The sequence below is a fragment of the Nannospalax galili genome, unplaced genomic scaffold (assembly GCF_000622305.1).
Source record: "Nannospalax galili isolate Female #2095 unplaced genomic scaffold, S.galili_v1.0 scaffold257, whole genome shotgun sequence".
Classification (NCBI taxonomy): domain Eukaryota; kingdom Metazoa; phylum Chordata; class Mammalia; order Rodentia; family Spalacidae; genus Nannospalax; species Nannospalax galili.
The window spans coordinates 3,864,640-3,887,154 of NW_008340854.1; the positions used below are offsets into that span (position 1 = coordinate 3,864,640).

A 22,515-nucleotide genomic window follows, 5' to 3' on the forward strand; every position below is an offset into this window, starting at 1 on the left:
TATTTTTAGTTGGAGATGAGTTTTTATTCACTGTTCTGTTGCTTACCCCCAAAATGACTATCAAAATGATTATTCACCCTCATGAGTCTGTGTGTCACCAGCACAGGGAGGGTTGCCTGTGCTGTTTTTAAACACAGAGCCCCTGGGAGCAGAGGACACATTCTAGTTCCAAGCTGCTGAAGACAGGCTCCACCCAGCCGCCTTGCAGCAGCAGCCTACTCCTGGCTCTACAAAGGCCTGTCCCAAGGGGAGTTGTGGGTTGAGGAGAGTTTCAGACAGTAAGGAGGAAGATCAGTCCAGGTCTGAACTTGAACAAAGATTAATGCTGACAGCACAGTTATGAGACTGTCAGAATTGAGAAAGACAGCTAAGACACTTCAGGCCAGATCCAAACTCTGCAGGACAAAGGACATGCAAGGTGGGATGAACTTTACAAAATCACAGAGGGCAGAATTGGTCTTTGAGGAGTTGCTAGTCTTTTGTTTAAGAGTTTGGTAAATATCTTGGTAGAGAAGTGGATGAAACCCAGGGTTCTCACAGCAGGAGCAGGTCATCTCTTCCCCCCAAACTGGCCCTGATCAGGAATATCTGACTGCTTAGTCACCTCACCTACTAGCCTGCCAGCTTGCCAACCTGCCAGTCCATCCTTCCTACTCACTCTCAAGGTTACTGTAATAATTCAACTGTAAACCTAAAAATTTACAGCCAATTTTGAAAGAGATGCATCCTACCTCAGGAAACCGTTATTGAATATGTCAATTGTGTTGTAATGATATGCTTCTTCTAAGTATGTTGTTATTAAATAAATCATTTTTTAAAATTAAAAAAAAATTTGCAGATGGATTGGGGATGTAGTTCTATTGGTAGAGTGTTTGTATAGTATGCACAAGATTCTGGGTTGAATCCCCAGTATAACATAGACCGACGTGGTGGTGCACACTATAATTCCAGCACTTGGGATGTGGAGGCAGGAGTATCACAAACTTAAGGTCATCTTTGGCTATATATCAGGTTCACGGCCAGCATGAGATACATGAAATCCTGTCTCAAAAAAAAAAAATGTTGGTTCACAAAATTGTACTAAATTTTCCTCTATCTGCCTTCACTCTCCCAGCAGCCCCCCTACCTGCCTTAAAAAAGGGGAGTCATCCCTCAATTTTAATCAACAGTAGGATGCCTTACCTTCTCTATTTTTTTTTTTTTTTTGTTGTTGTTGTTGTTTGTTTCTTTTGAGACATGGTCTCCCTGTAGCCACAACTGGTCTCAAATTCAGACCAGGCTGGCTTCAATCTCTCAGAGAGTCACCTGCTTCTGCCTCCAGAGTGCTGGGATTAAAGGCGTGTATTACCATGCTGAGCTCTGCCATCTCTATTTTAAAGAACTATGGTTCTCTCTGGTCAGAGAGATTTATAATCAGATCCAACAAAAATTCTTATCTGAAATGGCTGATAAAGTAGGTCTAAAAATAATCAACTGATAATTTGGACTTTGTGAATGCAAAATGTCTTATTATACACTTTCTCAGAAAAAAAAAAGGATATTTATACAGAGCAGGAAACCATAGGAACTACAACAACAACAACAAAAAAATCAACTGATTTACTAATTCTTGGCATCTCCTTATCAAAGGGAAATTCCATCCTTCTATTTAATCCTCTGCCCCTCCCAGTAAACTATAATCCTGACCCCAGGGGCTCTTCCAGTCACAAACACGAGGATGACCTCGGAGAGGTTTGGAGTTGGTCCTGGCTGATTCTTGCTAGCTTGTTTTTGTTTCTGGTTCTGTGAAGCTCTTTATGGATGAAGACAGAGGTATGACTCTCATCACACATGCCCTCTGAGAACATTCCCTTTTTCCCTCCCTCCCTCCCTCCTTCCTATTTACAGGGTTTCATGTTCTGGGCTGCTCTGAGACTTGAAATGTAGCCTCTTGCCTCCACCTGGAGTGATGGGATTACAGGTCTTCACACCACAGCCAGCTCAGAGGCATGTGTGTTTAAGCAGAGGATTCCCTGTGTGCTACAGAGGAATGGCAACATCTGAAAACACCGTTTGAAGAGGGCCTTGTTAAGCCACAACTAAGAGCATAGCCCTTCTAGTTTGGGAATCAGAAGAGTCCAGAAAGGATGAGTATGTCAAGCATAGGGGAGTAACTAACATTTTTAACTTTTCCCTTTCATCCGCCATCCCACTTGGTCTTTGCCCAACACAGGATGAATCAGGAAATACTGTGCATAAATACACAGCAATCCAGACACAGGCTTACAGTTGTTTACCAACATATACTGCTTCCGCTTCTTAAGAATTGCTCTTCAGGGTAAGACTGTAAGAAATTTTCCCTGCCATAATACCTTAGCACCCCCATTCCTTTTAATTTATCCTTTTCCCCCAAAAGGCCTCCAGGCTTCTCTGACATCCTCAGGTAACAGGAGGTGGCATGAAACCACTCTGAGGACAACAGGTGGTTGGGAAATTTTTTTTTTCACTATATGGGGCCTACTTCTGTGGTCTCACATGCACTGAAAGAGACTAGGGCCACCCATCTCAGTTCCTTGCCAGTGTTATTACTCATTTTGGGGACTGTGCCTGGGCCCCCGAGTCTGTACCTTAAGAAACAGAATCTAAGATGGAAGAGCTTTCTGGCACCACTGGATTGCAGACAAACAGCAGGAGGAGTGACACTGCAAGGAGCAGTTCTCAGCTAGCAAAGCAACAGAATCTGGTTGGGCTGTGAAGTCTAGCCCTAGCTGGAAGGAGGAGCTAAGGAAATTCTGCTAGGTGAACAAGGAGGTAAGCCTGGGAGGAAGTACACCCAGTGTTCTGGTTTGAATGTCTCCATCAAAACCACAGTGAAATTTAATCTCCACATGGGACAGTAAGAGTGGGAATTTAATCCAGTCAAGGCTGGGAGGTAACTAAAGTTCAAAGAGGCTACAAGAGTGGGGCCTGACCCAGGGGAATGGAATGAATGATGCTTTTATAAGAAGAGACACTAGGAAGTTCTCTTTCATCATGTGCTGCCCTAGTCATGAAGGACAATGCAGGGGACCTTTGCCAGTTGCCAGGAAATGCTGGTACCATGTTCTTGCACTTCTAGAAAAGTGAAAGAAACAAGACTACTTTCTCTATAAATTACCTTGTCTATGATGTTTGGTGATAGCAATAGAAAATGAACTAAGACACTCAGGTATCTGCCCATCTCTGTTCTCACATGATAATCATTCCATTTTTGGCTATCAACTTAGCTTCTGAACAACTGTTTCTCACAATATTAGCTTTTTAAAATCACTTTTTCTTTTTTATGTGTATGAGTATTTTGCCTGCATATATGTAAGTGTATCACACGCCTGCAATGCCTGTAGAGGCCAGAAAAGGGCATCAGATCCCCTGGAACTGAAGTTACAGATGCTTGTTAGCCACCATGTGGGTTCTGGAAACTGAACCTGGGTCCTCTACAAGAGCAGTCAGTGCTCTTAACTGCTGAGCTATCTCTCCAGCCCCCATGATGTTAGTTTTTTCTCCGTTTCTTAGAATATAAGTTTTCAATGCATTTTCACAAATTGTTATGATCTTCACTTGATTTTCTGAAAGCATTAATTCATTTTACAGCTGAAGAACCGACAGGTGTCAAATTAAGGTGGTGGAGGTGATTTTGCATCTGGCATTTGTTCCTGAAGGATTAGCCATTGTAAAAATTACCCTTCAACCATAAACAGCTAGAAAACTGGAACTATGTATGAAATTATTGTTTTTACACATTAGATATGGGCAGGGCTGAAGATCATTGATGAAAACAAAAACCAAACCAAACCAAACCAAAAACCATGGCAATAAGCCTTAGGACCAGCCCAGTCTATTGCTAAGAGGTAATTTCTGAGCCCTAGCACAGGAGCTGACAGACTGAGGTTAGGGGGATACACTACTAGAGAGGAGAAGTCTATATAGTAAGAGGGCCCTGTAGATCTGGACATCTGCATAGGCACCAGGTACAGACATGGTGTGTTGGGGGACCCTGCTGTGAAGGTCGCAGTCCACCATGTCTGGAATGGAGGACTCCCTTTCTCAGCAGAGGCTTCCTGCTCTCTGCCTGACCTTATTTGGAAAGTGTCTCCAAGCACAGATGCCTGACCTTATTTGGAACATGACCTTTGGCATAGTTACTTGCAGGAGCTGCCCCTAGGTTTTTTCCTGTATGATAATCAGGCATTGCACTACAGCCACCCCATCCCCCCTTCCCTTCCTACAGGATAGGGTCCCTCTACCACATGCAAATAAAGCATATTATGAACACCTATCAGGTAAGACTTTGGCTGCCATCTTCACCCTATATTTTCCCCCGACCCCCACTAAATAAATGAGCTGTCTCACTGAAGCAGACTCCCAGAAGGTTTTTTTTCTGTCATACTCACGGCTGTCCTGATCCTGCCTGCCACCTCTGCTCCCTTTGTCCTCGTGGATTGGTGGCCAATGACCCATGAGGGAAGGGAGGACCCACAATGGTGCACATACACACATGCAGCCAACACCCACAACATATAAAATAAATAATCTTAAAAAAAAAATCCACAGATCTTAGAAGAGTACAAGTGACCCTAAGTAACATAACTGTGCAGCAAAACAAAGTCCCATGCTTCAGATGAGTAATACGAAATACAATATTTAACAGGATAAAGTTAACATTTTCTCCATACAATAGCAACCAGCATGAAAGTGGTGGGTAAATACGATCTGTGTCAAAAAGGGAAATGAAAAAAATGAAAAAAAAAAAGAAGTAACAATGATATGTAATTAGAAACAAGAACATGAAAATAAGTTGTATAAAATATACTACACATGATGAAGAACTAGAAGAAAACTGAACATGAAGAAAAACAGGGAAGACACGAAGACACACACACACACACACACACACACACACACTTCTAGAGATGAACAAAGCAACACCTCAAATAAAAAATATATGAATGGCATTCAGAATAGGTTAGACAACACAAAAGTAAGGGTAGTGAATCTGGAGACACAGAGTAGTAGCTATCAAAAATGAAATGCACATTACAAAGAAAGAACAAAGAGAAAGAAGCCCAGAGCATCAATGATTTGGAACAACTTCAAGTGACCTAATTTATGTGAATGGAATACCTGAAAGAGAGGAATGCAGGGAAAGGGCAAAAGAAACATTCAGAGAAAATAATGGTGCTAGAACAACTGATAACCATATGAAAAGAAAAAAAAAAAAAACCAACTTTGTCTCATATCATACATGGGAATCACAAAGAAGGAGATCTTGAAGTCTAAATGTAAAATCTAAAACAAAAAAAGGAAGGGAGACATGGAAAGAGGGAGAGGGAGAGAAAGGGAAAAGAAGGAAAAAGGAATGAAGGAACAAAGAAAGGGAGAGAAATTATCAACCGAACTTTATCAAAATTAACTTCAAAAGTCACTGTTAAGAAAATGAAAACACAAGCCAAAGACAGATAAAAACTATCTATAAACACTTATCTGTATAAAGAACTTGTGTAAATAAAAATAAAGTAAAAATAATATAATGAAACCTTGGGCTGGCAAGATGACTCAATGGGTGAAGATGTTTGCTGTCAAGCCTAATGCCCTGGGTTCAATTCCTAGAATCCATATAGTGGAAAGAAAGAACTAAGTTCTGCAAGCTGTCTTCTACATGCACCCATTGCATGTGCACATATGCATGCACATACATACACAAAGTAAAGAAATGAAAAAATCAAGAACATACAGAGAATTTTTAAGAATAAAAAGACAAGCTGGGGTGGTGGTACACACCTTTAATCCCAAAACTCAGGAGGCAAAAGCAGGTCGACCTCTGTGAATTCACAGCCAGCATGGTCTACAAAGTGAGTTTCAGCCAGGGCTACATAGTAAGACCCTGCCTTAAGAAGAACAGAAAAGAAAAAGATAAATAATCCAATTTAAAAATAGGCAAATGATCTGGACAAGTCCCCAAAGACAAATAACTAATTAGCAACAGGAAAGATGCTCAAAATCATCAGTCAGTAAAAAAAAGCAAACCAAAAGCACAGTGAGATACCATTTCATACACACCAGGATGAGTAAAATAAAAGAGATGAACAATAACAAGTGTTGGTGAAATTAGAACCTTCAGGCATTGCTGGGAGGACTATTAAATGGTGCAATCTCCTTGAAGACAGTTTAGCAATTCCTCAAGAAGTTGGTATATGGCTCCACAACTATAGACCCATGTATAATTTATTAAGAAGAACTGAAAACAGGTCTCTGTGAAAAAGAATTGCCCATGAATATTTATAGTAGCATTATTTACAACTGATCAAATGTAGAAACAAATCAAATGTCCATCATTTGATAAATGGATAAACAAAATATGATGTCTATACTATGGAATATTATTCTGCTATAAAAAAGAAGTGCAGGTTCATGCTATAACATGGATGAAATGTGAAAACATTATGTTACGTGAGACAACCCAGACATGAAAGCCCACAAAGGTATGCTTCCATTTATGCAAAATATCTAGAACAGACTTTTAAACATTATGTGTATAGCGATTTAATTAACAGGGACAACTAGCTTCTGATGCTTTGTGATGAGAGGAAAGAACATATCAAAACGCTAAAACCACTGTTCTGAAGTCATTCGTACCCACTTGAGCAGTGTTTTCTCTGGGGGTAGAAATATAAGTCAGAAGGTTTTGGGACATGGTTCTGTCATATACACAGACACTAAGTCCAGGAATCACACCATCACAAACCCCTTAACTTGGATTCCCGAATGGCAGTTGGGCTGAGAGCCAGAAAGGTTCAACCTTTGTACTAACTAGCTTTATGACCTTGAGCAAGTCTCTCAGTTGTGACAGTTTCCACTCCACGTACTGATTAAATGGTCTTTAACCTCTGAAATTTGAAGAGTTGTGGCCTCTGTACTCAGTACTAGCTTGGAATTAACATGAAGCAACTATCACATTAACCTAGTAATCTAACAGTGCCCTGCACTGTTCTGACTTCCAAAGTCATCTGCTTGCTTCAGAGCTTACTGTTCCCTGGGAAAGATGCTTCTGGCAAAAGAAACAGTTCAGAAGAGTTTAGTGATTTGGAGAAAATCAACTAATCTATTGACAACAAAAACTTGAAAATTTTCCTTGAAATTTCTTACCTACAGGCTCAGAAATCCAAAGTCTCCAGAAGGTTCTAAAACATGCTTTCATCTCCTACCAGAGGTGAGAGAATCATCCCAAGCATGTCATACAGAGCACATCTACATCCAGCCTCTCTGAAAGTACATGGCCAAGGGACAGCTAAGAATTGCTCTCAATTTGTTCAGATGGAATTGGTTAAATTTAACCTAATTAGACAGGATAATCAAAGCAGGTGTCTGTAAGTTGCCATTGTTTTCATTTCTGTAACCCTCAGCTACATTTCCTAAGAACTTAAGTAAAGGAAGTTTGTCATAAAAAAAAGCCTGTCATAAAAATCACTGACCTTATACTTATTCATGTCACGTGTAGAGTATTTATGTTCTAAGCAATACAAATACAAGGCACTGTGGAAATGTCTCACAGATTTTACCATTTAACTGCCTTCAGCACCTAAGCTGGCTAGTGGGAGGGCTTATGTTACCCAACTTCTAGTATATAAATATATGCAGTAATAAAGAAAGCCTGTCTTCTAACCTCACATTGATCTACAAAGCACATGGCTCGACAGACTAGTTGGGGATTCTGATTTCTCTCTCTAAACTGGTCACTCTGAAGGCATTTAGAAGGAAAATAATAACAATTATAACATAAAATTCCAGTTAAAACAGATGCTTATTGTACTTGGCAGAGTAATGAGGTCCTAACTATAAATCCCAACTAACAAAGAAACTACAGAATAGTCTTCAGCATCCTGGTGCTCAGAAGTGTTGGTGTAATGGCTGTAGATCCACCTTCAAAGGCAAAAAGGGCAGGTCCCCATCCAGAGTGGCAAGTGCTCTCTTTCTAATAACACAGTTGAGTCCTGGCTCTTGGATGGGAACCAGAAATATAGGCAGGAAGGCCCCCCAAAAGCCTGTGATTTAGAAGCTTCTGCACACAGAATCCCTCTCTTAGGTTCTGGGACTACCCTCCCTGACAGTCACTGGTTTTCCTGACTTAGCTTTTAACTGTGATGTATCACAGTGTAGGTGGATGGAGAGCTTGGGCTCTGACACATTAGGACACACATGAGTTTGGATGGTTCTCTGCCTTAGTGTCTTCATGTATACAATGAAGCAACATGAGTGCCTCTTCTATTCATATACATGGAATGTTGGGTACAGTGCTAAGCATTCAATGACTGCTGGACATTATTAACTTTTACAAGGAAGGTGATATTGAAAATAATGTTTTCTAAACTTAAGAGTAGAACAGGCATCCTACACACATCCCAGGGATAAGGAGGCAGTTTTCAGAGAGCACATACAAGAGGATATGAAACCAGGCCCGGGGACATGGACCTGCAACCCTTGATACTCTAGAAGTTCTTGTCTAGCTAAAACATTTCTGTGAAATTGTGACATTAATTATCCATTTATAAACGGTCTTCAAGATTCATATTTCAATATACTGAAATAAATATGAATACAGGTAAGTATAAAATAATCAGGCTGCGTAAAATAGGGCTGGTTGGTGAGCATGCAGGAGGCCCTGAGTTCAATTCCCTGCAGGGTATAAAACTGGGCATTCAAGGTATTCCTTAGCTATATATTAAGTTTGGGTCATCCTTGCTATGTGAGAACCTGTCTTAAAAACCACAACAGCAGCAACAACAAAATTAGTAAAATGGAACTTAGGAAAGGAAAAACCCACTCAAAAAACCTTAAGATGAAAGTCCGAACACACAAGTAACTATAAATTCAAGGGGGCAGGTCTACAGAGAAACAGAAAGTCTACCTCTTAGAACAAAGGTGATAACTATTTAGCCAAGTCTCAGAAGGTATTTTAGTAAGTAGATATTTTGGTAGAAAATTTTCCTATTTGAGAACAAGTAAGGTGGGATAGTTTTAAATTAGAATTTCCACACCTTTGCCCAGGCCTCTTCACCCTGCCCCTTAGGTCCTTGTGACTACTCAACTTTTTCTTTTTCAATCTTTCAGTTCCACCTTAGACTATAGTTTTCCTTCTTGCAGGAAACTCATCTATGCTAATGATGATAGAAGAAGAAAAAGAATACAGGGAACAGAGAATCCTTGTTGGTTTAAATCAGTTCATAATTCCAAACACAACCCCTAGATTTCAACTTTTTAAGATGTAGTTAATGGACAAGGAAACCTAAAATAATTGGGAAGTACTTAGATAAAACCTTGAATTACACACACCATATTATTATCATAACCTTTTCTAATTATCTTCCCTGTCATTCTCCTTTGCTGTTTTTCTCATTGTTTATGTCCCCAGCCTTTCAATGCAGTTCAAGACATTTTAGCAATAGGAACAGTCTTCCAATGCCACTTAGAGAACTAGGTTTGAGAGGGTGGGTAGAGCTTTTTCCATGCAAAACAACAAATCTCCCTGAAATTACTGCTTTATTTATTTTGGCAATTAGTCCCTCTCAAGAGTCATTTACAATACATTAAATATTTAAATGCAATTTGCTGGCAAGATGGTTCAGCAGATAAAGGAGCTTGCTGCTAAGCCTGATGACCTAAGTTCAATCCCTAGAACTCATATGATGGAAGAAGAAAACTGACTCCAGAAAGTTGTACACACACTAAATGTAACAAAAATGTACGTGTAAACATATTAGTAAACAGAATTGTGATGCATAAAATTGGTAAAGTGGAAAATAAGGAGAAAGTCTATAATCTCACCATCTTAAACATTTTTTGCACTGTGCTTTCACTTTGGTCTGATCCTCCATTCTTCACCTTGGCATCCCCAACACTGGATCTCATGATGACTGGGAAAACCACCCTGATATGGGTGAAAGAATTTTCAACGATATCAGGCACAGTATGCATGCCTGTTGTCCTAGATTGTTTCTCCATTGCTGTGACAAAACACCCTGACCACTACCAACTTGGGGAGGAAAGGGTTTATTCAGCTCACATCTCCCAGGTTGTAGTTCATCAGGGAGCCCAAGGTAGGAACTCAGGGCAGAAACCTGGAAGCAGGAGCTGGAGTACAGGCCATGGAGGAATGCTGCTTACTGGCTTGCTCCCCTGGCCCCTGCTCAGCCTGCTTTCTTATGCAACACAGGCCCACCTGCCCAGGGGTGGCACCACCCACAGTGGGCTGGGCCCTCCCACATCACTCATCAAGAAGATGCCCTTTAGACATGGCCACAGGCCAGTCCAATAGCAGCAATTCTCCAATTGACGCTCCCTCAACCCAGGTATGTCAAGCTGACACCAAAGCTATCCAGCACACCTGTCGTGCCAGTACTTGGGAGGCAAGGGTAGGCTGATCTTTGTGATTTCAAGGCCAGTCTGATCTACATAGCAATTTTTAGGCTAGTCAGGGTTACATAGTGAAATCCTTCCCCAAACCCCCCAAAAATGCATCCCTAAGATGTTGATGACGCTGACAATCATGATGTTCATAATAGCTAATACTTACTACACATTGTCTGTTACATGGAATACATTCTTTACATGAGGCTTACATATAAAAATTGCCCATCACTGTATGATATAGATTCTTTTAAGATAAAATAATAATTATTTTTTAAGCTTAATTTTTTTTTACATTTATTTATTGGGGGGGGTGTGCACCACAGTGAAATGCACACCTCTGTGTGTGTGTGTGAGTGTGTGTGTGTGTGTGTGTGTGTGTGTGTGTGTATCAGAGGATAACTTTGGGGAGCTGGTTTTCTCCTTTCACTATATGGTTTACCAGGGACTAAATTCAGGTCATCAGGCTTGGTAGCAAGAGCCTTTCCTCACTGAACCACCTTGCCAGCTCCAGAGTCTTTTACTATTCCAATTTACAACTAATAAAAAATAGCCCAGAGAAATTACATAACTTAGGTGGGCGTGTTGGCACGTCTTTAATCCTAGCACTCGGGAGGCAGAGGCAGCAGATCTCTGTGAGATCAAGGCCAGGCTGGTCTACATAGTGAGTTCCAGGCCAGCTGGGGCTACAGGGAGACCCTGTCTCAAAAAGACCAAAAAAATATAAAAATAAATAAATAAATACAGAATAAATCCATTTTATGAGGCCTGCCATGTGCTTAGCTAGGTGAAAAAAAACCCTAAGACATAGTCCATTCTTCCAGGGCGGTTACAAGGAAAAGCTAACATGATACCATGATTTTGAAAACATACTGAAAATCTATGCATCCAAGTAGGGATCACTTGTTTGGTGACATATCTATCTACTGCTCAAAAGCTGCTGGAAATAATTTATGAGACATACAAGAGTAAACTCATTACTTTAAGGTCACAGTTTATTTTTATCCCAAAGAGTGCTATCTATCCTAATTACTATTGTGTTTGCTATTTGGTTAGTTCTAAACAACTATTTCTTTTTTTTAAAAAAAAATTTTATTATTTTTATGTGTAAGCATGTATTGTGTGCATGTAGGTAAGTGCACCCATGTTGTGTAATGCCCGCAGAGGACAGAAGAGATTGTCAGATCCCCTGGAACTGGCGTTATGGACAGTTGTTAGCTGACATGTGGGTGCTGGGATTCAAATCCAGGTCTTCTGCAAGAACAACAAGTGTTCTTAACCGCTGAGCCATCTCTCTAGCCCCCCCAAAAGAACTATTTCTTCTTTATGGGAGAGAAATTTACTGCTATTGTTATGTGGGTATGTTTTGTGAACACAATGTTCTTACAAATACAGGTGTAGTATACACACACATGCATGTCTTCTTGTGGGTTATGAGGACAATTCCCATAGGTCTGAACAAAATCAGTACTGTCCAAAAGGAATAGGATACGAATGCCTATAATTTGAAACTTTCTACTACCCAACTATTTCCCCCCTCATCGACCAGTTACTTTAATGTACCATTTGTGTTTCTGCTAAGTCATTAACTAATACATATCTCTTCATTTGACAAAGCTAAATGTATGTATTTTAATGATAATTTTTTTCTTTTTCTTTTTTTCTATTTTAGTAGTCAATTTTTTGTTTGGTTTTAAAAATACCTTATTTTATTATTCTTATTTTATGTGTATGAGTGTATTGCCTGCATGTGTGTAAGTCCAAAGTGCACCCTTGTTGTGCAATACCCACGGAGGTCAGAAGAGGGAGTTGGATCCCCTAGAACTGGCATTATGGATGGTTGTTAGCTGCCATTGGGTGCTAAGAACCAAACCTAGGTCCTCTTCAAGAGTAGCCAGTGACTCTTAAGCACTGAATCATCTCTTAGCCCCTTAGTTTTGTTTTTTGAGACAGGGTCTCACTCTGTAACCCAGGATGTCCTGGAATTTACTACATAGTCTAGGCTGCCCTTAAACTCATCAAAATTCTTCTGATTTGGCTTCCAAATACTAGATTACAGGTATGAACCACAATACCTGGAGTGTGTATGTATGTGTGAGTGTTTTGCTGGGTTGTGTGTGTGTTGCTGGGAACCAAACTCAGGACCTTGCACATGCTAGGCAAGTGACATGCCACTGAGTAGAGGAAACAGGTGAAGTTAATTTTAATAATAATTTAAAATTTTAATGGTGTTAAAATATCTTTCCAACAAGTGATCAACATAAAAGTTATTGAGAAGTTCTTCATTTTAATATTGAATCTTTAAAATCTGCTATTTATCTTATAGCTACCTATCTATCTATCTATCTATCTATCTATCTATCTATCTATCTATCTATCTATCTAATCTGTCTACATATTTGTGTATGTGTGTGTGTGTCCAGGCATGTGGACCTACAGTAGAGTGACCACATCTTATTGTCTAAGGTAACAATGTTCTTAACAGTATGTATGCAAGTGGATACTGTTGAATGACTAAAGATAGTTTATGATTACATTTAATTCAGGTATAGCTCTAATTAATGTCAAGAGTTTGGAGGGCAAAATACTTCAAAGAAGTCAAAGCCTTTTTTATGGAATTTATTAATAAAGGATGAGAAGTTGGAGAAATGAAGGAAGGCTACAACATTCAAACACTGACCCTTTTACTAGACCAAGGAGCCAAGAAAACCACAATTTAAATAGACAGATGAGGTGGCCATGGTGACACACACTTTTAATCCCAGTACTCAGGAAGCAGAGGCAAGCAGATCTCTGGGAGTTCAAGCCAGCCTGGTTTATATAGTGAGTTCCAGGCCATCCAGGGCTACATAGTGACCCTGACTTTAAAAAAAAAATGATTTGTCAACTACATGATGTTGCCAAGAACCCAGTGTTAGGTTTGTGAGCAGATACATACATGGAATTTGGTAGTGAAATATAGAGATGGAGAAATCTGTAACATCTTACTTCCTAACAACTGATTTATAATCTTTTTATAGTCTCTGGACTCCAGTTAACTCAAATGTAAACTAAAGTGGATGCAATACAGAGGTTCCTTACAGCTAGGGTGATGTATATTTTATTGTGCAAACCTGGTCATTCTCAAGAATATAAGGAGGGCAGTATTCATAACTATACTGGGATGCAAGGCACAAACTGAGATTTTTCTGTTTTTTTTCATATATATGTATTTTTAAAATTTATTTTATTTATTATTTTTATTTTATGTGTATGTGTGTACTGCCTACATGTAGGTAAGTGCACCTGTGTCGTGCAATGCCCGTGGAGGTCAGAAGAGGCTGTTGGATCCCCTAGGACTGGAGTTACAGACAGCTGTTAGCTGCCATGTGGGTGCTGGGATTCGAGCCCGGGTCTTCTGCAAGAACAATCAGTGTCCTTAACCTCTGAGCCATCTCTCCAGCCCCCTATATTTTTATTTTTTGAGATAGGCTCTAATGTAGTCCAGGCTGAGGCACTAAGTAGCCAAGGCTAGCCTTGAACTACTGATCTTCCTGTCTCTACTTCTCCAATACTAAGATTACAGGTATGGGACACAATGCCTGGCTAAACCAGGATATTGTCAATTTAAACCAATATGATCTGGTATAACTGAGTGCATACAGTAGGGATGTGGAAAGGAGTCTAATGTGTTCTGATTACTTCTGCATGAGTACAGGGGCTCTATGGGCCAATATACATGTATCTGGGAGGGCTGGTTTCATATACTCATTACCTGAAAAGCAATTTAAATTGCTTTGAATTTGGAAACTGGGTTCCACATGGACAGAGCTGGATTTTAACAGCCTGAATGTATTTACTGAGTGCAACAAATCATGGACAGGCCAAATGTAACAGAGTAAAGGCTTAGCCTGCTTGCACTTAGAAACTCACTTTGTAATTGTAGGCCTCTAGACAGGCCTAATCAATTGAAGAGGCTGATTTTAACCAGTTGCAGGCTTATTACTCTGCATTCCAGTTGGGGGTGGTGAAAATCGGTTTCAGGCTGTGGCCTGGCCTGGAACTCATGTACTGCACCTCCCGTGGCCTCTTCTATAAACATACCAAATTATTTTTATTTGGATTGACCTTCTCTCTTTAACAACAACAACAAAACCTACTTTGTGAATCATGATTAAAATAGAACAATTCAATGTGCATCTAGGACATATAATCAAATACATACATGATCTAGAAACATGTATGAAGTCAGAGTCTGTGGGAGCGATTCTTACATGCCCTGGTGGAGGGTGGGGTGGACTGAGAAGAGGGACTCAAATATCCACCACTAATGAGCCAGCTTGGCTATTTCCACAGGATGGAACAGAGGGAGCAGTTATTGAAAATGATATTTTATTTTATTTATTTTTTTGGGGGGTCTTTTTGAGACAGGGTCTCCCTGTAGCCCCAGATGTCCTGGAACTCACCATGTTGACCAGGCTAGCCTTGAACTCACAGAGATCCGCCTGCCTCTGCCTCCCGAGTGCTGGAGTTAAAGGCGTGTGCTACCACACCCAGCTGAAAATAATGGTATTTTAAAAGAAAATCATAAAATAGGAAAAGGTCAAGGTCTTCAAAGCACAGAGGGTATCTGAGTAGAGGTCACACTCTTCTTTGAAAGACCCAATAGGAAATATTTAATGACAAACTTTCAAGGAAACAAGGGCAAGTTTCTTTGAGAAGCTTCTAGGAGGGAGCCTCATAACATTCTGCCAGCCTTATAGTAGCTGGCAGGGGACTGTGCACTCAAACTGCTCAGAACCTGCATTTCAACAACCTGCAACTATTCCAAAGTAGGAGAGCCATGAACCATACCTGGCTGCTTGCCTTTTGTCGGTCTGTCGAGGCAGTTAGTCAACAGGAAAAGAATGTCGATGTATACAGCTCTGGTCACCAAGCATGGATTTTGCCTAGAAAAGTAAAGAACAGACAAGTTGCCTGGGCCATAAAAAGGAGAAAAATGGGTGCTTTCTAATAGACATGCCATGAGGCAGTTACATCAGCTAAAATATGATGGACAATGGTGAGTAGGGAGAAAAATCAGTGACTTGTAAGAAAATGAGTCTATGATTCTGCTGTGGAGGTTAGGGCTACGTGTGGTTAAGCAGATAAAACTCATGTGGTGCTCCAGATAAAATAAACAGAAAACAAGCAAAACCCAAGATCCTATGCTAGTGAGTTAAAAACAGGAGGAGGGAGGAGACAAGAGGAGAAAACTAAAGAGGAGGGGATCACTAGTTATGAAATTCAGGGATTTAATACTTAAGTGAAGTAAACTGCATTCACATATGAAAAACCACATCTACTGACTTAAAATAGCCACTGAACAACACATAGATTAACAAACATTAGAGCTGGTGTCCTTTTCCTAACACGTAGGTGTTTTTTCTTCTGTCAATAATTGTCTCATTCTACCTTGGAACCATGTGGTAGAAATAACAAGTGGTAGCTGGGTGTGTGGCACATGCCTTTAGTCCCAACACTTGGGAGGCAGAGGCAAGTGGATCTCTGTGAGTTCCAGGCCAGCTGGGGCTACAGGGAGACCCTGTCTTAAAAAGATTTAAAAAAAAAAAAAAAGAAAGAAAGAAAGAAAGAAAGAAAGAAAGAAAGAACAAATGGCTTGGACTTTCTTTCATGCTTGAAGGACCCTGACTCTGAGTCCCAGTTCATACTGATCACTGATGGGACCAGAGTCTCTTTGGCGTGCTAAGGACCTGGCACATGATATAAAATAGTAGCACACAGCCAGGTCAGAGAGCTGGCTTTGCCACTTGTTATATCTGCGACCTGAGTAGACTCCTGGTCTATAACATTATTGTCTCCCTGTGAGCCACAGTGAGCATTAAGGTGTCAGAGTGACCTGCAAACATATCTTGGATGTCTGGCCTAATTACATCAGGGCCTGGCAGAACAGAAGCCGTAGGAGGACTCATCCCCTGTCCTCTACTTCTAAGATTAGGGATGGCACAAAAATGGGTGTTATAACCAATAGATTTCCTAACCCAACCTTTTCATCCTTTGTACGTATACAGTTTTACCAATTCTGAATGGTCTAGTCCCACTTCCATCCTGCTGAAGCTGGCATATTCTCTAATGCGAACAAAGCACCATCACCAGATGTGGTGGTATACACCTGCAACCCTAGCACATGGGAGAACAAGGCAGGAGGATCACAAGTTTATGGTTAGCCTGGACTACACAGGGAGATCCTGTCTCAAAGAAAACAAAACAGAACAAAACAAAAAGTCAACAAAACAGAAGTATGAGCATACGTTTAACTTGAAGCAAAGCAGTCTTATGGCCTCTGTGGCTGACTGCCCTGTTCAGCCCCTTTTACTGGTTTCCCTCACAATACCCAGGCCTAGTTGCTGCCTGACTCCCACCTTCCCAACCTACCAATTTAGATGATACCTTAGGTATCTATCTGGTCTTATTGCATCATTATGCTTAGCATTAAAACTTACTTCCAAAAAACCAGGAAACACATGCACATGTGACAGAAGGAATCTGAGAAGAGCTAATGTGTATGCAGTGACATGGAGTTCTTTTTCCAGAGCCACATCTTCTGCTCACAGTTGACTTGTCTGAGCAAATACCATCAGTACTTCCTCCATTCATTCATAACTACACTACATACATGGATTACTGTTTTCCACCAATCTGTTTTGGATATGTTTCAAATAGAGGCTTGCTCCATTTGGGATTGCAGGTGTGAGCCACCATGCCTGGTTCCTTTTCTTAATTTTTTAAAAAAAATTTAGTGGGGCTGGAGAGATGGCTCAGCGGTTAAGGGCACTGACTGATCTTGCAGATGACCCGGGTTCAATTCCCAGCACCCACATGGCAGCTACAAACTGTCCTTAACTCAGTTCCAGGGAAATGTGACACAGGTGCACTCACATACATGCAGGCAATACACTCACTCATACACATAAAATTATAAATAAAATATTTTTAAAAATAGCAGATGAATCTTTATGAATTCTAGGCCAGCCTGGTCTACACAGTGAGTTCCAGGACAGCTGGGGCTACAAAGAGACCCTGTCTCAAAAAGACAAAAAAAAAAATTTTTTTTTTTAGTTACTTTATGTGTATGAGTGTATTGCCTGCATATTATGTAAGCTCACCTATGCATGCAATGCCTGCAGATATCAGAAGAGGATGTCAGATCCTCTGGAACTGGAGTTACGGAGGTTGTTAGCTGCCATATGAGTGCTGAGAACTGAACCTGGGTCCTCTGCAAGAGCAGCCAGTCCTCTTAACCATTGAAAACCTTTCATTTTTTAAAAACAGACTATTTTATTTATATGTATTTGTGTGCCTATGTAAGTTTAAATGTACCATCTATGTGCAGGTGCTGGTGGAAGACAGAGGGCAACAGATCTCCTGGAACTGGAGTTACAGGTGATTATGAACCACCTGATGTGGGTGCTGAGAACTGAACCTGGGTCCTCTGTAAGAGCAGTAAGCACTCTTAACCACTGAGCCATCTCTCCACCAGTTTATTTTCTTAATGGCAGTACTCTGTTCCATCTCATGGGTCTCCCTGTCCCTTTCTGACAGAGTTCAAATTGAGATGCTCTGCCACTAAGATAGTGCTGTCATGAATACACTTGAAACAGTTTTATGCAGTTGGATGTTTACTCAGAGGCAAAACTCCCAGAAGCTGAATTACTAAATTAAGGTGCTTGCACATTTAAAAATTTCATTGATTTTTGACAAGACACTTTCCAAAGAGACTGTACCCATTTAAATGATTACCAAGAGTGTCTAAGAATTCCAGTTTCTCCACAATCTGGCCACCACAGTCTATTATTAAACCTTTTGACTTTTGTCAAGATATTAAGTTAAAAACAGTATTACAGCCGGGCATGGTGGCGCACGCCTTTAATCCCAGCACTCGGGAGGCGGAGGCAGGCGGATATCTGTGAGTTCAAGGCCAGCCTGGTCTACATAGTGAGTTCCAGGACAGCTGGGGCTACAGGGAGACCCTGTCTCAAAAAAGACAAAAAAAATTTATAATAATAATTCAGCAACATTAAAAAAAAAAAAACAGTATTACAGGTCATGGAGACCCCACCAGATGGACTTTAACCAGTGTCCAGTCTACAAAGAGGGTACAGAGGAAACATATCCTCCACGCTTCCAAGTGAAAACAGCCATGGTCAAGCAGGACCTTTACTTATCTTCACGTAGATGGAACTGGTGAAAGAAAGGAGCCAGGGGCTCCTCCCAAGCCCATGTGACCCTTGAGGCACAGATCCTCAAACGACCTTAAGAGTAAAAATAAATTGGTTTATTTGAGCCAACTGTACGGTCTTAAACACCCAAAAGGAAAGTATAACCAAAGATTAAAGTGATCAGTATATTTATTTAATAGTTCAAGGGATTATACTTCCTAGACATTAGACTTAAGTCTATGTAAAATGTTATTTAGACAATTATTTCTCATTGATGATTTTGTTTCTAATCACAAAGTGCTGCTCAGATGTAAGACTTCAAATCTTGGTCTACAATACTGTAGTGCCCACCTGTTGCTAAGTGAGACAATCCACTATTGTTCTAAAATGATGGCTAAATGTGTTTTCTCCTCCTGTCTAGAAGCTTTTGAGAGGAAACTGACACTGATTCTAGCCACTCCAAAGCTATCAAAGTGCCTGAAAATAAATCCTCATCACTCTCGAGTCCAGGCTTGACAGACAAAAGAAAAATGAGGAGGAACGCAATGGAGGGATGCTTTTGGAAACTCTCATTAAGAAATTCCAATGGACTCTGATAGGAGGAACATTTGAAACTTGCCCTGTTTTAGCTTTTTTCTGGTTCCCTGTCTAGAACTTATAATGCTAACTACTCTTGCCTTTTACTTCTCCTTCATATCTCCTATGCACCAGTCAAGGAATTTCTTTTCTCACTACAGTTAAGAGTTATACAATTGGGGAGTCTTTTAGATAGACCCACTGAATAGGTAACCCAATTGCCTTACCCTGCGTCCCTGTTCAGCATGGAAGAAGCCAGAGAGGTCTGCATCCTGATTCCCTATTGGCAATTTGGGTAACCTCTTCAGGGGATGGTGTGATAAGAATAGGAGGTAGGAACTGGCTACACAGGGTAAAAAGACCCCAAAGAAAAGTAGCCAATTTCTTGGCAAAAAATCAAAATGTCCTTGGGCCTCTTAGCAACACACTCTGTTCCAAAGGCGAAAAATGTCAAAAGTATTTGGGAGCTCTTATCTAATCCCTAAAAGATTTTAGGGTTACCTCTTCAGACAGGGGAATGTTAGAGCAGCAAAAAGCCCCATTTAAAAAAAAAAAAGAGTACACGAGGTTGTTCAGGAAAAAGTGATGGGGAAATATGGGAGGAGTTGGAGGGGAGGGAATGGGCGTGGATTTAATCAAAACACCTTATATGCATGTATGAAATTCTCAATAAATTTTTAAAAAAGTTAACAAAAACAGTATTGCACTGTTTTAAGTTGCAATTCTATTAAAAGTAAGTCTGGCCACTTCTTCATAGGCTTTTTAAAGACAGGCTCTCCCTGTAGCTCTAGCTGGCCTGGAATTTGCTATGTAGACCAGGCTGGCCTCGATCTCACAGAGATCTGCCTGACTCTGCCTCCTGAGTGCTGGAATTAAAGACATGTGCCCCCATGCCAGGCTTATTCTTCTTAGGCTTAAAAAAAAATGATACTTCAATGTCTTTTCTGAGTTCATATCTTGTTGTTGGTTTTGTTGTTTAATAATTTGTAGGAATCTTTGTATGTAAAAAAACTGTTCTTTGTTACATAGTTGCAAATATTTTTTACGTTTGCAATTTTTCTTAAACTTTCTAATTTTCTGTAATGCATTGTTCTATGTATATTATTAATACATACCATTATATTAATAATTTTATCTTCTGGGATGTCAGCTTATAAAGCTCAAGTTTCAAGGTCTTATGTTAATGTATGTTATTCATTCTATCTATATTTTTGATGCTTCGTATTTTCTTCCAGTATTTTAGTTTGCTTTTATCTTTAAACTTAAAAAAAATGTTTTTGTGCATGTTATGCCTGCAAACTTAAAAAAAAATTATGTGTATGAGAGTTATACCTGCATGTATGTAAGTGTACCTGTGTCATGCAGTGTTGGTGGAGAACAGAGAGGACATCAAATCCCCTGGAACTGGAGTTATGGAGGTTAGCCACCACGTGGGTGCTGGGATTTGAACCCAGGTCTTCTGTAAGAGCAGTCACTGCTCTTAACCACTGAGCCATCTCTCCAGCCCCCAGTTTTACTTTTTTCAAAAAAGTTTACAATATTTATCTACTTGGACTTTGTTATGCTTATTTCTTTAATTGCATGTGTGTACATGTGTTTATAGGTACATATGCATGTATTTTGTGTATGTGTGGAAGCTAGAGATTGATATGGGGTATCTTTCTAAATCTTTCTCCACATTGTTATCATTATTTTAAATTTATATTTATTATTATATATGTGTGTGTTGTGAGGCTAGGGGGTGCTGCCTGTGGACATTAGAGACAACTTAGTGGAGTTGGTTTTCTCCTTTGACCATGTTATATTTATTATTATATATGTGTGTGTTGTGAGGCTAGGGGGTGCTGCCTGTGGACATTAGAGACAACTTAGTGGAGTTGGTTTTCTCCTTTGACCATGTGGGTTCTAGGGATTGAACTCAGGCTGTTAAGGCTTGGCAACAAGTGCCTTTACCTACTGAGTTATCTCACTTATTATCATTATTTAAAATTTATTTATTATTACTATGTGTACATGTGTCAAGGTGCATATACAGAAGCCAGAGAACAACTCTGTGGAGTTGGTTCTCTCCTTCCACCTTTATGTGAGTTCTAGGGATTGAACTCAGGTAGCCAGGCTTGAACCATAAATATCTTTACTTGCTGATCCATCCCTCTAAGTCTCCACCTTATTTTCTGAGACTGGCTCTTTCGCTGAACCTGGGCTAGACTGGCTAACTACCAAGTCCTGAGCTCCTATCTCTGCCTCCCTGGGATTACAGGTCTGCACTGCTAAGCCTGGATGTTATGTGGGTATTGAGGATCTGAACTCAGGTCATGTTTGTGAGGCAAGCACTCTACCAGATGAGTCACTACTCCAGCCCCTTGCCTTTCATTTTCCAATCCTGTTGCTGTCATTTATTTTTATCTAATTTCTTCAGGTTTTGCAATCATTTTCTGTTGTTACTCTCCCCTTCATACTTACTTCACTGCTTAAGGGTAGCTGGGACCTACCCTGCCAAAGGGTTACTCAGAGAAGAAAGCCAGAAAACCTCACACAGGGGGCTGGCTCTGGGACAGAAAAACCAATGAATCATCAGGACTGAGCAAATGGCCCCAACAGCAGGTGGAAGGCCTCTAGCACATCCAGTTTTGAGGTAGGAATGGGGAAGAAATGCCAAAAGGTTGATAGTGGGTCTCTGAGAAGTTTGCCTAGTTATGCAGAAGGAAACAGAAACTCTGGGATAGGATATGAGTGAAGAAAAAAAAATACTAGGATAGACTGGAGAACTGGAAAAGGAAATGGGTATATCAGTGCACTTGGTGGCCGCCCTCCTCCTCCTCCTCCTCCTCCTCCTCCTCCTCTTCCTTCTGCTTCTCTTCTTCCAGCTCCACTTTTTGTCTTTTTTGGCAGTACTGGGGTTTGAACCTAGGACCTAGAACATGAGAGGCAAGTGCTCTACTGGCACTGGTAAGTACATTTGGGAAAAATTAGGATGGACTAAGTTGACCACAAAGGGCATTCTGAGAGATGACAAGAGATGTGGAGGGGATTGTTTGGATCTTCCAGAACCTGGTATATGCTGAGAAGGCAGGAACACCAGGCTTATAAGAGATGGGCTGCTTCACCTAGGTGCTCCTTAGTGTTATAACTTACTGCCTACTACTGTGTGACATTCCACAGCCATAGCCTCTTGCCTTGATGTTCTTCTGTAGGGCCATAAAGAAAAGCTTGTGGTAAATCTGCCTTTCATACTCAATGAGCAGTAGTCTTCCATGAGAGTTTAAATTATGCTAATGTCTTTTTGTTATTTATTATTTATTTTTAGTTTTTAAATTTTAAT

General features: G+C 40.4%; 1 protein-coding gene across 4 annotated transcripts in view; it reads right to left on the bottom strand.

Moving 5' to 3' along the window:
* The window catches only part of Thada (THADA armadillo repeat containing), a 408,197-nt gene that overhangs the window by 86,619 nt on the left and 299,063 nt on the right, over positions 1-22,515 (bottom strand). For all 4 annotated transcript variants that reach the window (XM_029564835.1, XM_029564834.1, XM_008835873.3 and 1 more), the window contains exon 31: positions 15,253-15,347. In XM_029564835.1, the coding sequence (XP_029420695.1) occupies positions 15,253-15,347 (95 nt within the window). The remainder of the gene's footprint in view (positions 1-15,252; positions 15,348-22,515) is intronic.